The 13,605-nt window shown below is 49.6% G+C and overlaps 4 protein-coding genes across 4 annotated transcripts; 1 reads left to right on the forward strand and 3 right to left on the reverse strand.

Moving 5' to 3' along the window:
- Window positions 1–366: 366 nt before the first annotated feature.
- FIBRA_03420 (uncharacterized protein) lies at window positions 367–2,598 on the reverse strand (the record flags this gene model as incomplete). The annotated part of the gene is made up of 13 exons (XM_012325263.1): window positions 367–454; window positions 517–660; window positions 714–842; window positions 899–980; window positions 1,045–1,067; window positions 1,117–1,283; window positions 1,341–1,354; window positions 1,415–1,535; window positions 1,583–1,698; window positions 1,764–1,915; window positions 1,970–2,161; window positions 2,217–2,349; window positions 2,403–2,598. The coding sequence occupies 13 exons, from the start codon at window positions 2,596–2,598 to the stop codon at window positions 367–369; spliced, it is 1,557 nt and encodes a 518-aa protein (XP_012180653.1).
- Window positions 2,599–3,659: 1,061 nt separating this feature from the next.
- FIBRA_03421 (uncharacterized protein) lies at window positions 3,660–5,276 on the reverse strand (the record flags this gene model as incomplete). The annotated part of the gene is made up of 10 exons (XM_012325264.1): window positions 3,660–4,001; window positions 4,067–4,170; window positions 4,231–4,292; window positions 4,346–4,361; window positions 4,414–4,493; window positions 4,559–4,670; window positions 4,720–4,762; window positions 4,819–4,944; window positions 5,006–5,148; window positions 5,213–5,276. The coding sequence occupies 10 exons, from the start codon at window positions 5,274–5,276 to the stop codon at window positions 3,660–3,662; spliced, it is 1,092 nt and encodes a 363-aa protein (XP_012180654.1).
- A 966-nt stretch (window positions 5,277–6,242) lies between these two features.
- On the forward strand, window positions 6,243–7,519 carry FIBRA_03422 (uncharacterized protein; the record flags this gene model as incomplete). Its single annotated transcript, XM_012325265.1, has 2 exons — window positions 6,243–6,895; window positions 6,958–7,519. 2 exons carry the CDS (start codon window positions 6,243–6,245, stop codon window positions 7,517–7,519), a joined length of 1,215 nt encoding a protein of 404 aa, XP_012180655.1.
- A 121-nt stretch (window positions 7,520–7,640) lies between these two features.
- Window positions 7,641–13,294, reverse strand: FIBRA_03423 (uncharacterized protein; the record flags this gene model as incomplete). The annotated part of the gene is made up of 17 exons (XM_012325266.1): window positions 7,641–8,274; window positions 8,329–8,424; window positions 8,477–8,628; window positions 8,682–8,751; window positions 8,801–8,862; window positions 8,913–9,023; window positions 9,074–9,336; window positions 9,393–9,480; window positions 9,530–9,692; window positions 9,741–10,025; window positions 10,081–10,123; window positions 10,170–10,297; window positions 11,631–11,689; window positions 11,746–12,311; window positions 12,363–12,498; window positions 12,551–12,782; window positions 12,840–13,294. 17 exons carry the CDS (start codon window positions 13,292–13,294, stop codon window positions 7,641–7,643), a joined length of 3,543 nt encoding a protein of 1,180 aa, XP_012180656.1.
- Window positions 13,295–13,605: the final 311 nt, after the last annotated feature.

Genomic DNA, 13,605 nt, shown 5'->3' on the forward strand with positions numbered 1-13,605 from the left:
TTCCCCCCCCCCCCCCCCCCCCACACACACACACACTTCCCGCTCCCCGTTGACAATGCGTGGAGCGACTTTTGCAGGATACCAAAGCGAAATAGTCATGATGCATATGGGCGCTGATACTATAGGCCTTTGCCATAGAATCATTGTGAACCAGTGCAATCTTTGGAAATATACAAAACGAGAGTCTCTGACGTGCATTTGACTACATCGGTTCTTATATAAAAGCCAGTGTAATACTAATCTGTTGCACTCAACAGCTATCGCAAGCTCCCTTGCCAATTTATCATCCTCCTCCTCCCTGAAGCATCGGTGAATAATATACTATGGAATCTGAAAGCCGGGGATCAAAAACAAAACTCCATAATATCAAGAAAGCTTCTTGTTCAACTGGTCAACGAGCATGGCCGCTTTCTCGGAACGCGGGCGGATATCACAGACAAAAGGTTTAGGATGACTATGTGATCACAATCGTGGCTTTGATCAGACTGCTGACATACAGAACCGAATGTCCCTTACCTGACCGATCCGGGAGGGAAGCTGGCTTCAGGAGTAATCTCCACTCCAGAAGCATCGCGAGCTTTTTTGATGTCAAAAGTGGCCGTTATTCTGGCAACTGCAAGCCAGATGCTCCTTTCCCCAAGCTGTCGTCCGGGGCAGATTCTGCGAGAAACCATTATACCTATGAGAATAGAACATCAGATAGAAAGCCGCACCGTCGACCGGAACCAAACACCACCCTCCGTGGATCTTTGAGATCTGCTTCCTCTTCGTCCATGCCTTCGAAACGCTCGGGCCAAAACAATTCGGGGTCGAGATACATATCTGGATCCATCGCGATTGCCCTAGCCGATGCAGTATCAATAGCTGCTTACATAGATCATATACCGTCACGGCTGACCAAACATTCGGAATGATGGTTGACCCTTTCGGAATGTGAAATCCGTTGTACACGTCATCCTCCATAAGTCGGTGAGGAATACCTTAACAGATTGAGCTCATTAGCAGCATTGTTTAACTTTTTGTGATATTACACGAAAAGCTTACTGAGGGGTACAGGGGTGTTCCATCTATGATCATCAGAATATGAAAGAGATAATTGCTGGCTGCTTAGCTCACCGATACACCTCCTTTAGAACGCACTCGAGATATGGAAGGGAGTCTCTGTCCTCGAAATCAGGAAGTCGAGAACTCTCAATCACACGATCAATTTCGGCTTGAGCCTTCTGAAACACCTTCGGGTGGAGAATCATCGCAAGTAGGAACGATTGCAGTGTGGATGTTGTCTACATGAAGCTGAAGAATGAGCTGGGCATGCATCGACATGTTTTCTCAATACTTACCGTTTCAGCTCCCGCTATTCATGATAGGTTTATAAACATTGATTCCATCCCGAGCGATTGAACGCAGAACCTACCGCCATACATAGAAGTCGCAGACCCTTTCATATCGGCCTCCTCTTCTCGTGATGGAGTTTTGTCCCTGGGATACGTCTCCAGTAACATCCGTAGATATGAAGGCCTCGCGGAGCCAGCCAACTGCAATTATGTGAGGTTTAAATACTTACAAATATGAATCACTTCACCATTTCTTCTCTAACTTTATTGTAAGGAGTATTCATTGAGGTGTGAATCATATCTCGAATCTTCAACGCTCTTCTTTTGAATGCTGCACCTGGAAACCACACTGGAATGTGCCTGACTATTCAGCAGTGAGGAGAATCGACGTCAGCCCTGACAAATTTAAGAATGGTCATCAATACGAACGTAATGGTATAAAATCAACAACGGTAGATCCGAAACCACCGAGTTTGACCAGCTCCTCCAGTGCTTGATCTGTGAGTCCTACCAGTTTATCCTCACTCATTGACGAGACGTGGCGTCCGTATGCAATCTCCATCATCAACGCAGCTGGATATCTAAGGGAATCGTTCTCAACCAACAGTGATCCGGGAAGAACTGAATTGACGCACCTTTTGATATGTAACATGAATTCTTCCGGCGAATTGACTAGATCTACAAGCAGTCGGAGGGATTCTCGTTGCTGTAGTGGACAGAGGCTTTCGATCGCTTTTGGAGTTGCAATGGCTGCCTGGAGCCATTTACGGTGTCGGCGCCATTGATCATTGTACGGAAGAAACGCAGTGTTTGCCGTAAACTCCACCCTACGTCAAGTGCTTCTTTAACCGTGCAGGCACCGTAAGAAGGGGAAGAACGTACATGTCATTGTACATGCTGCCAATAGGTCTATCCGAGTAGATAGCACCTCTTTTATCCAAAAGATCTTCGATTGTTTGAATAGAGCTCAAAATGACGATTGGCATATTGAAGATTCTGGCAAAAACAACTGGGCCTGTCGGCAATGTCAGCGACAGTCAACTGCAAACGTTTAGAAAAAATACATACCATACTTCTTGCCCCAATCAGCAAAACTTTTGTGCTGGTATTCCCAAGGGATTTGATGTACGTTTCCTAGTAAGGGGAGTGGGGTTGGTCCTGGAGGAAGGCGAGCTTTAGATCTCGCCCAACGAGTATACACAACTGAGAGAACAAGGAGTGGTATAATGACCCGAATAATGTCAGAGAGATCGTTCATAGCCATTGTCGGGTAGCATATGTCGATTCTCAGGAGGCAGCTGCAAAGATAAAGAGCACGAAATAAAGTAGATTGCGATCCCCGCCAAATTTGGTGGCGCCTACATAGTTTCTAGACTCGGCATCAATGCGACGATATCAAGAACCGAGTGAAGAAGCCATGTACATTTGACCCCGCTGAATAAACTTGCCTTGAAGAAGCTGATAACGAATCACGAAGTCGTTAGTAATTCATGTCCCTGGGCTCCCACCCCTCTGATCAGAACCTGATGTCGTGCCATCTGGTCCCCTCTCCGCCCCAATACAATAAGCATAACAACTCCCGTATAGCGCTCGCCTTGCACAAATGGCAGCTCCTTGGATGGACAATCACCTCTCGTCGATAGTCTTGGTGGTAATATAGACCACTCGTCTCTCAAGGTCTCCTTATTCAAAGTCCCACATCTCGTAGGTCTTTTCGAAATCCTCCACGGCAGGTACAGAAAGACGGCGATCCTATACCGCATCTTGCATTTTGTATACCAGATGGACGAGTGTTCCAGGGCCTGGAAGCATATTAGTGTGGAGCGAAAAAGGGAGGCTTAGTGTTGTAATGGTCCATGCTGATGCTGGTGCGATAGGACAGAGACACAGGTAAGTTAAATTACAAGGACCAGCACTACAAGTCAGGAGAGTCGGAAATCGTTCCTCAATGCTAAGCCACCAATAGCAATAGTTCCAGAACGTAGAGCCTCACACTGTGGGAAATGCCCAAAGGTCGAGCGCCGAACAAGCATCGGTCGCTGGAGACAGCATTTCCCGGTTATGTTCGGAGCTCAAACATGTTTGTCAGACATTGCGGTAACATCCGTCGAACATGAGTATTCAGCCAATCAGCAGCTGCAGATCACCCATGTTTGGCAGTCGGACACTCCTAATGCTTAAGCTCTGAACACAATGAAAACTCGCTGTCTCCTGCGAGCTGTGTTCGACGCATGTTTGCTACTCAACTTTTGAATATTGCCCGCGGTGTCACCGTGTCATAAATCCTTACATACAAAGATGGAACACACCGTAACTTACACTTCATCAAAAGTAATGCTTCACCACAATTCCGGCAACGATCTCTTCCTCAATCCCATTCCCTTTCTTCTGAAACTCGGCCAGGCCAAACGAGCTTGTTCTCCCCTTTCGATAAGCTTCCATCGTAGGTGCGCTAGCGTCAGGAACACGACGCACAATCCCATGTCTCTGGAGAACAGGGCTCCCCATGTATGGAATTAGCCTCACGTCGTCATCGGGCATGGCGAAGTAGAAGACCCCGAGGCGGGTCAGGCCGCGCTGGTCCGGGGGTGGCTGGACGACGCGGTGAATGGTCGCTTTGTAGAAGCCTCCTGAGAGGAACTCCATCGTATCGCCTGAGTTCACCACCTTCAGATGAGAAAGAAGAACAAAACAATTCAGGCGACGATCAATAATCGGCTGTGTGCACGTACAAGGGCGTTCTCGATATGCCTAATCCAGCGCCACTTCCCGTCTGGCGACATGATTTGGAGCGCAGAGACAGGTTGGCTCCATAGGATGGTGACGCTTCCAAGATCTAATCATAGTCGTTCTAGAGATCGCCCGTTGATCCACAACTTAAACCTTGCATTCTCACCAGTATGACCTTTCAACCAGGTATTCTTCGTCTTCGTCTCGTCATCTTCCGATCTCGGGTAACTGTCATACACACGTTCGGATAATTAGAGAATGTAAGGACAATATCCACGAACTATTTCATAAACCGTACTGGAAGTCTGTTGAGTAATCCGGCTAACAAGTATGAGGACAAGACGCGCACCATAGCTTTCGCCTAGTGCAGAATAGTTGTGCTGGTTTATAAATGTGTCTTCTGGAATCTCTAAACCTATCGCATAAAGTCTGAAAGGAAGCATGAGAATCCATGAGGTTATAGTTTATATATCCAGAATCGAGGAAAGGCTCACCGCAGGAGTTTATGCAATATCTCAACGTGATTAAATTTCGCAAAGGCTCCTATCTCTGGCAGAAGAGGACGCAGGACTTCTGGGTGCTGCTTCCGCGTAATATCGCGGTTGACTAAGCAGATCATCAACATACAGATAGCAACGAAGCGTAATGAACATACTGTTGTAATGCTCTAGTTGGTCGCGAACGCCGGCATTGATGGTCTAGGCAATAAATGGTCAGGTCACACATACGGCCTACGCAGAGAGAAGAGATGTACCCAAAGTTCCCGCAATTTGTAACCTTGATACGAGCCACCTTCTTTTATATTCGCGGCGTACTCTCGCTTCTCCCCCTCTGAAACATAGCTGAAAGGAAGATCGGCGACGTCGAATATACGTTCATTCTATCCAATTACCAATTATCGTCGTATCATGTGGACTAAGACAAAACAACGAGTAACATACCTGGGCTTGCGTATATCCATGATTGATGACATAGAAGAACCCTTGCGTAGACAAGGCCTCTCGCAGTTGGACGGCTAGCTCAGTGCGACCTTCTGCAGTCTCTGCCTTGGCAAGATCAATGATTGCGAGGTCAGCATACTCCACTGTAGCACGCGTTGAGTAATTAGGATTGTAGTAACACTCTGAAACGTATGACAGGGTACTGACAAGCTTCTTTTGTTGGTGCAACAGGAGTGCGATGTGGAACTGGGGGAATAACTGTGCCTGGCATCTTCTGCAGTGACCTCGAATTCAGTGGATATGAGGATGGAGTGGAGGATCTGCATGCAAGATATGGGATGTGTTTTATACCCACTACAGCAGAAACCCTTTCGACTTCGGCATGTCAAAACTGGAACAAAATGCCAAAATGCCGAATAGATAGAAGATACTGTGAGAGTCAGACCAGACTCCAAGTTCACTCGTCAAATGAGTGCTTCAGGGAAGCATGTCAAGAAATGCGTCCGTGGAGCCAGTATGAAATGCGAAGGATCATCAGGAGAGCCGCCTCGCATGTATGTGAGCAGCTGACTATCAGAATGGTGGGGATAGTCGAATTCATGGCGAAGCGTCAACATAGTTAAGACTCGATTTTACGAGTTAATCAAAATCAGCGTATCGTATCATACGGCCAAGGCAGCTGCTACGCGGAATGAGAAACGGTCGTGAGCACCGTTAGCACATGATACAGAATAACGCAAGTACCATCGGATACACACCTTCGACATACATATCGGTTTTGGACCACAACATCTTGAATCAGGGACCCAGACACCTGCACACTTCCAGTACGACTCCTAAGCACCGCTAGGCCCTCTTGATCTCATACGCATTCCAGCTCAGTCGCACTCGCGTGCGTACCGTCAGAGTTTAGCACCAGAATCAGCCTGAGGCGAGGACAGCACTAGTGGCCCACCCTGCCGCTGTTTCAATAGTCGTGCGAAAGTGGGCTCCTCCTCAGGGAACTCCGTTGCTCGGACGAGCCGGGCTGTTCGCCGCATTGCATCTTATCTTATCCCGTCAATGATTTTTCATCACCCTCATGTTTTATTTTGTCACTGCAGTATGAGATTCATCGACCTCTACCTCTCACTATTATAAACTACAGTAAGCGGCAACCAGCTGATCAGCGTGGAACTCAGGTACGCTTCTTCCTTATATACAGTTCTGAGGTCTCGAGTATTGTTACTAGCTCACCATGTTAAGCCTCCTCCGGTCGACAACACTGCGCCAAACGCTGCGTGCTCGCCGTATAGCAACTGATGCAAGATCAGGTTTATCCTACAAAGGCCTGACTTTTCCGTATAGATGGTTGCGTGATTCATGCCAGTGTTCGGCATGCGTACATCCATCGACTCGCCAGAAGCTCCATAGGACTTCCGATGTTCCAGAGGATATCCAGCCCACCGCGATCGATGGTGTTCATTTCTCAGACAGTGGAGTGCGCATAAATTGGACAAATGGACACCAGTCACACTACCCTGACGCATTCCTAGAGCTCTACGGATCACCAGAGAGACTGCATGTCTTCCATAGTGAACCCGCTGTGAAGCAGTGGGATATCGGTACCCTACGATCATCTCAGGATCTCTTCCTTCCGTACAGTAGCATCAAGACCTCGTCGGGCCTGCTGAGTGCCATCAATCAATTCTTGCGATACGGCCTGGTATTCGTCACCGGTGTCCCAAATGATAAGACGTCGAACGAGGAATGCGAGTTGCGTGCACTTGCACAGCGGTTCGGAGAAATACGTGAGACCTTCTACGGACAGACATGGGATGTGAAGAACGTTCGCAATAGCCGAAATATTGCTTACACCAACATTGATCTCGGGCTGCACATGGATCTTCTGTACGTGTTCGTCCCAACTGGCTTTCATTCTCTATGCTTAGCTTATTGGTCTGGAATAACAGCTACTTCCAACACCCTCCTCGTCTTCAGATTTTACACTGTCTACGCAATCGCGTTTCAGGCGGCACGTCCATCTTTGTCGACGCCTTGTATGCAGCATCACGGCTCAAAACGATGTCCCCCGACGATTTCAACATACTTGCCTCAACTCCGGTTGAGTTCCACTACATCAACGACGGCCATCATTTGCATTACGCGCATCCAACTATAGAGCTGGCGCCTCCATCCTCAACGGCTCCCGGGGACATCCGACACATAAATTACTCTCCTCCATTCCAGGCTCCCTTACCGTTGTCCACGCCCACGGCGTTCTACTCTGCACTCGAACGCTTCGTTGCGCTTCTGGAGGATCCTGCTGCGCGGTTCGAGTACACGCTACGGGAGGGCGATGCAGTGCTGTTCGACAACCGTCGCGTTTTGCATGCACGAACTGCTTTCAGGGACCTCTCAGGGGATGGGAAAGGCACAAATGCTAATGGAGCAACAAATCGATGGCTGAAGGGATGCTATTTGGAGGCGGACGCAATATTAGATCGCGGACGCGTCCTACAACGGGGTGCCTGATGCTAAGCACTGCTTATTTGATGGGCTGCCTTTCACTTGCCATATTGACATCCAGTTTCAACGTGTGATATATATGCTATGGTTTATGTCTTCCATCTAAGTATCACCACAGAGAGAGTATCTAAACAGATATGTTTGACAGCAATATGTAAATCAGTAAGGATGAGATGACCACCGCTGCGCCGAGAATGTGCCCGCCAAAGTCGTCCCAGAAGCTATTGACCTCAAACGATGCCTTCAGCGGAGGCTTGAGCGACACCACGATACGATGCACCTGGCCAGGCGTGAGGGCGCCTGTCGTGACCGTCAACGTCTGGCGCTGCTCGTCGTAGCGGTAGCGATCATCCTGCCCGAGTCCCTCTATGACAATCTGTCGTTCGCGCGCGAGCATCGACGGCATGAATATCTCGGTGTCCTTACTCGTCAGGGCGGGGTGCCCAGCTACCGGCGGCTGCTGAACACTTGCACTTGCACCCGATCCTTTCTTCGATAGGTCACTGGGGACGACCCACTCAAATGTGAACCTCCCAGTGTTCATCTCGTAGTCGAACTTGAGCGGAATCCCTGCCGTCTTCGCGGGGTAGGGACGGACAGTGGCGCGCAAGATGCGCGCGCCATTGTCCAGCGTTGCCGAGGTTTGTTTGAAGTCGAGCCAGGAGGCGGGCAGACCACGACGTCTACTGTACCAGGAGAAATTCTCCCCGTTCCAGTCGTCGCCCCTGGTATCATCGTTGTCCGGATTGTAATTCCAGAGACTATTGAATTCGCGTCTGTGAGTATGAACATGATATGAACGTAGCGGTCCTTACGTGAATCCAACGAGCGATTGTTCAAGTGCAGTGACCATGGCATCCATCATGCGCGTCTGCCACGTCCATCTATCCGTTTGAAATGACTCGCCTTTGCTGGTAGCAGCCACTCAATAACATTCTCCAAAAGGTGACATGTCTCACTTACTTCATGTCCATTGGAATCCCGCATTCTCCAATGATGACGGGAGTTTCTCCAAGTGAGCGATATCCAGCTTCAACCAAGTTTCGGATTTGCAACGAGAAGTTGTCTCTGGCACCTTGGTGACCCCAGTAGAACGCCTTGAGCGGGAACATGCCCTATATATGGCTGCTTAAGTTCTATGATTCAAACTGATTCTTGGAACACTCACTCTCGAAAGGCCCTGGACATTCACAGTGAAGTCTCCGAAAGCCTTCGCAAACAAAGCGTTCAAGTCATACCTACAAGCACGTCTTAGCGCAATCAGATAGTAAACGGGAGAACACTCACCAATGTGGAGCAAAGGCCATATCGGTAGGCCGTCGCTCGGGCGTCCATGAAGTAGGGCAGAACTGAATCAATAGTTCAAGAGTCAATGCTCTACCTCAGGCTTAACACGTACCTCATTCGGAATCGGCTCGATGAAGACAATCATGTTCGGGCTAGACGCACTGCGCACACGGTCCGTCCACGTCTTCACAAATGGGAAGTAGAAGTCGGTATACCAATCAACCTAACGGCAAAGCACATCAATGGATTCTAAAATCACAGTGGACAACTTACCTTGCGCCCCGACACGGGGTCTTTGGTGAAGTAACTTTCCCGGAGCACGACGCCCTCATCCTTGATCTTGTCCCATCCCCACACGCCATGCATCTCCCACAGACACTTTCCTTGTGTAGGCCCATTATCTCGCCAGGCCCTCTGTCTGGCGGTGTTAAGAACACCTTTGGACGTCAGGCGGGTTGGCATGGGGAAGGACCGGGTCCAAAAGCCGATCTCAGTCGGGTGGCCAGCACCGAGTGTGAATGATTGGAAAGCGGTTGCTAGTGAAGTACAGCTGTGTGAAGTTGCCGTGCTAGTGAACCTGGTGAAGACTTACGAACGTGACCAAGATGAAGATCGGTATTATAATCGAATGCATGCATTGATTGGAGCTCTACATAACCTCTATGCGGTTCATTCATCATCTAAGAGGCTCGTCAGGTCCGTACTTCCACTACAGGCCGTAGGACTTACCTCAAAGCCCAAGACACCTTCTAGGTCACCTAAAGTCTTCGCAACAACCTCCCACATATTCAGAAATGCGTTCTGCAGGAATGCTTGTATGGAGATTTCCTTGCCATTAGCGTCCTTGACTTTGAGCTTGGGGGCGAACGTGTCTCCTGCCCAGAAACAGGTACTATAAAGCTTAGTGTCACTCCAGTCTGATATATAGAAGCATACTCACGCCATAGTAGCAGCGGCCAGCTTCTGGTATCCACACGGCCACAGACCCCGTTCTTCCTCTACGTGCCCGCCGCCCTTGACTCCCTTCAGCCATGCAGCACCAGGTTCTTCCAAGCCATGTAGATCGAACCCTACGGTTTCAAGCGTCCATGCAGGACTTCCTGATCCGCCAGAATAGCGCGACCAGACATCCTGATGCATCACGACGAATGCGGTGATGCCATATTGTGGTAATACCGAAAGTAGCTCCCGGACATAATCGAGATATTCCATGTCATAGATGCCTCTATAGCAATCATTTTGTTAGCTTTTTTCATTGAAAGCACAACCCGTTGACTTACGGGCCTGCGTGTTCTACGGCTTCCCATGTGAGCAGAAATCTGACTGCAGTTTCTGAGCAGAGTGTAGTCAATGGCCAGGAATGGCTTACTGAATGTCAAGCCCCATCGACGTAGTCGAGAAAAATGCTCTGGGGCTTCTTCTAGCGGGAAGGGTCGGCCGACAAAAGTGACCGCAGCGTGGTTAGCGGGGAATGTGTCGTGATTATGGTTAGTCGGCCTATTACAACGTGGCTTTAGTAGTATCGAAAGATGACAGTTCATGAATAAAACTTTGCAAGCAACTATAGCTTCGCAGCTCAGGTCTCGTTCATTCTACACTCGTGTCAAATATACCGCAGACATATCTCGTCGCGAGCTGTATACGTGCATCTTTTCTCCTAAATACGTGTTGGCTCAAGTGCCCGAGATACCCCAAATTACCAGGTAACTCTCAGAGACAAGAGTGAACATGTTGCGACATGCACGCAGCTACCTCAACTAGACTGAAGCGTGCAACCGCGGGAGAGATTCGTGTGTGGAATGCGATAATGAAATGCGTACGCGAGAGAGCGTTCCCAAAACTCGCATGACTCTGGAAAGGCCCTCTAAAAACATGTTTCCTCGCCATGGCTAGGAAACGTACTCGCCGGGATAAAAGATAGATAGATATCACGATGTCCGTCTCATATACTGGTAAAATGCGCCATCCACGTACGTTTTACAACTTCCAGAGAGATTCACTCCACGAAGACTACACACCCTCCCATACGCATCTACAAAATGACGACCATGAATTGAGAGCTTGCCTCCTGTTCCAGCTGCTGACCAGTCGTGGGCTGATGAGATCTGTGGAGCTCGAGGTCTCGTCGAAGTGCTCAACTCGCGAGGTAGATTGAGCTAGGGTTGCATTCAGTCTTCGTATGGAGTAGACACTACCAATCAACACTCACGGAATTTCCGAGCGCAGTTTCCGACGTCTGCTGGGTAACTTCATCCGCTACTGGCCCATGTCTACTCGCCCCAAGATCCTGAGATTGCTCAGAGCCGACCAGAATGAAGGATGCATCAGATGCAGTCCGAGAGTGCATTAACACGTCGCTGGCTGTGGAATTCTGCTCGAGACAAGAGGTCGATATTCAATAGGTACTATAGAAGTAAGATGGAGACAGAGCTGTCGCAGTAGAATAATGTAGTCAGCAGTTCGATGAGGAAGAGAGCGTAGGCGAAGACCACACCAGCAGCAGAAAGTTTGCTACAAGCGCCCAAAATTTTATTTAAAGCTCGCATTCGACCCGTATGAAAATCCACAAGTTCACATTGAATCTTGGCTTCAAATATCCTTGCTTCAGACGACGACATGAATACACCGCACGTAGAAGTCTCTCCTGACAACTATACGTCGATATTCATGCTCGATGCATCAGATCTCGATCGTCAATTTAGCAGCTACTAGCATTTACACAATATGAAGACGTGACTTGAGCTTCGCTAGCCAAAAAAAAATCTATAGCAATAACATAATTTTCCCGGTATAAGCCTCAGAACTCTGACGACATGGTTTTCAATAGTACCCGACCAAGCGGGCGACAGTTGCCTCTGCGGACTCTGCCTGCAAATGGGCTTCCAATACCTGCCGATCCCTTATTGTAAGTGACATACCACATCAAAGCACAAACGCGCTCGTACCTCGTTCACTGCAGTAAACTTCGCGACGAAATTCTCGCCCAGGACCCCTCGCAAATGGTCATCTTTTCTCAACAGCTCCCTTGCATCCTTGATTGTCCTTGGTAGCCTCCCAGGATTCTGGAGCCCCACAGCCTTCCGCTCCTCATCGTTCATCAATGCCACAGGCACCTCACAATCGCCCACAGTCAGTAACGCGCCCTCCGCCACCCCACGCATACCTGCTGCCAAAACACCCGCTAGGACAAGATACGGATTTGCAGTCCCATCCACACACTTGAGTTCGAGGTGGTGTTCTCCGCCGGGCCCACACAGCCGCACCGGTGCCTCCTTGTTGTCCGTACCCCAGCATGAATATGTTCCGCCAGACCAGATTCCATCCTCGACACGTGCATAAGATGCGGCCGTGGGTAGCATCAGTGCGCACAGCGACGGTAAGTGCGCTAAGAGCGTTTGTAGGAACGACCGTTCGGTGGGGGTGAGCGTGGGTCCACGAGATGCGTCGGATGCGCGTAGCGCTTTCGGCATGGCGGAGTGCATGGACAGGTGCATGTGTGCACCGCTGCCACCTGAGGCCGATGTCAGCGATCCTTAGAATCAGTGTACATGCGACGACATACAGTTGTCCGAGTGCAAACGTGGTGCAAATGTTGCGTGGAGACCGTGCTTGCTAGCGACATTCCGGATGGTCTCGCGGGTATGTACGATGGCATCAGCCGATTCCAACGGAGGTAGAGGCCCTGTTACGATCTCGTACTACAACATCTTGGTCCACGAATGATTGTAGAGAGAACGATGGCTAACTCACCTGTCCAGGAGCCGCTTCCGCATGATACATCTGCACTTCTATCCCTGCTCCCATGAGTGCATCAACGATCTCCTCGAGAACTACGGTCTCTTTCCGACCAGCTAGCAGCTTAGCAGAAGTGGACCAGTCTGCATGATTGACAAACACGGGTCTCGGAGAGGTCTCGCTGAGAAGGATGAATTCGGACTCAAATCCGGCGAGAAACTTCAAACCAGCCCTTTGTTGTGCATCGCTTATCAGAGATGCAGGTAAGGGAAATGCACTGAACTAAGAGGTCGCATACACTCACGCAACGATTCGATTCAACATCGTCCGCGGACACAAATCGCATACTATACCTGTCGAAGGAGATGGCACCTTTTCCTGTATCCAGCCCATGACGACGGCATGCTCAGGCGCAAAAACGCATGGACGGACGCTGGCTGGATCGATGACAAGTAGATACTCGCCTGTACCGGAGAACCCTGGGGTGATCCCGGGGCCTACAAGACCCAACGTTGCATGGGTCAGACATACGCCAGCTCGCTCGGCCGTAAAGAGCTTTTGAAAGTGCTGTAGGGGTAGGACTCGAAACCGGGCAGTATTGATAAGGTCAACCCACTGAACGCGAACGTAGCGACAGGAGTAACTGTGGATTGTCTGAAAGAGCACCCTGGCGGCAGACGAGATCAATGCATCCACGGGGTTCGCTGGCGAGTCGGGCGTGTACCGGACGCCATAGGCGAGCGTTGACTTTGTGCTCATGGTCGACTGTGTGCGTCGTGAGGGGCAATCGCAGGGCGTATAGAGACCCGGGCGAGGGCTTATGTACCCCTGATTGACATAGTACAATTGGCAGATGAAATGAAGTATTTAGAATGAATTCCCTCTGTTATCTTGACCACCTCCGAGAGCCACAAGATTGCTGCCAGCCGCGAAGGAGATGTTACGGGACAAGTACTGGACAGCGCAAGTTCAGATCTTTCAGATTTTGGGGGCATGTATTACAGCCGCAGATGGAACGCGCATATCCGCGTCCAAAAAGTATCTTATACGTACAGTACGCAACGCACCCG

This window comes from Fibroporia radiculosa (genome assembly GCF_000313525.1).
Source record: "Fibroporia radiculosa TFFH 294 genomic supercontigs, scaffold2032, whole genome shotgun sequence".
Lineage (NCBI taxonomy): Eukaryota > Fungi > Basidiomycota > Agaricomycetes > Polyporales > Fibroporiaceae > Fibroporia > Fibroporia radiculosa.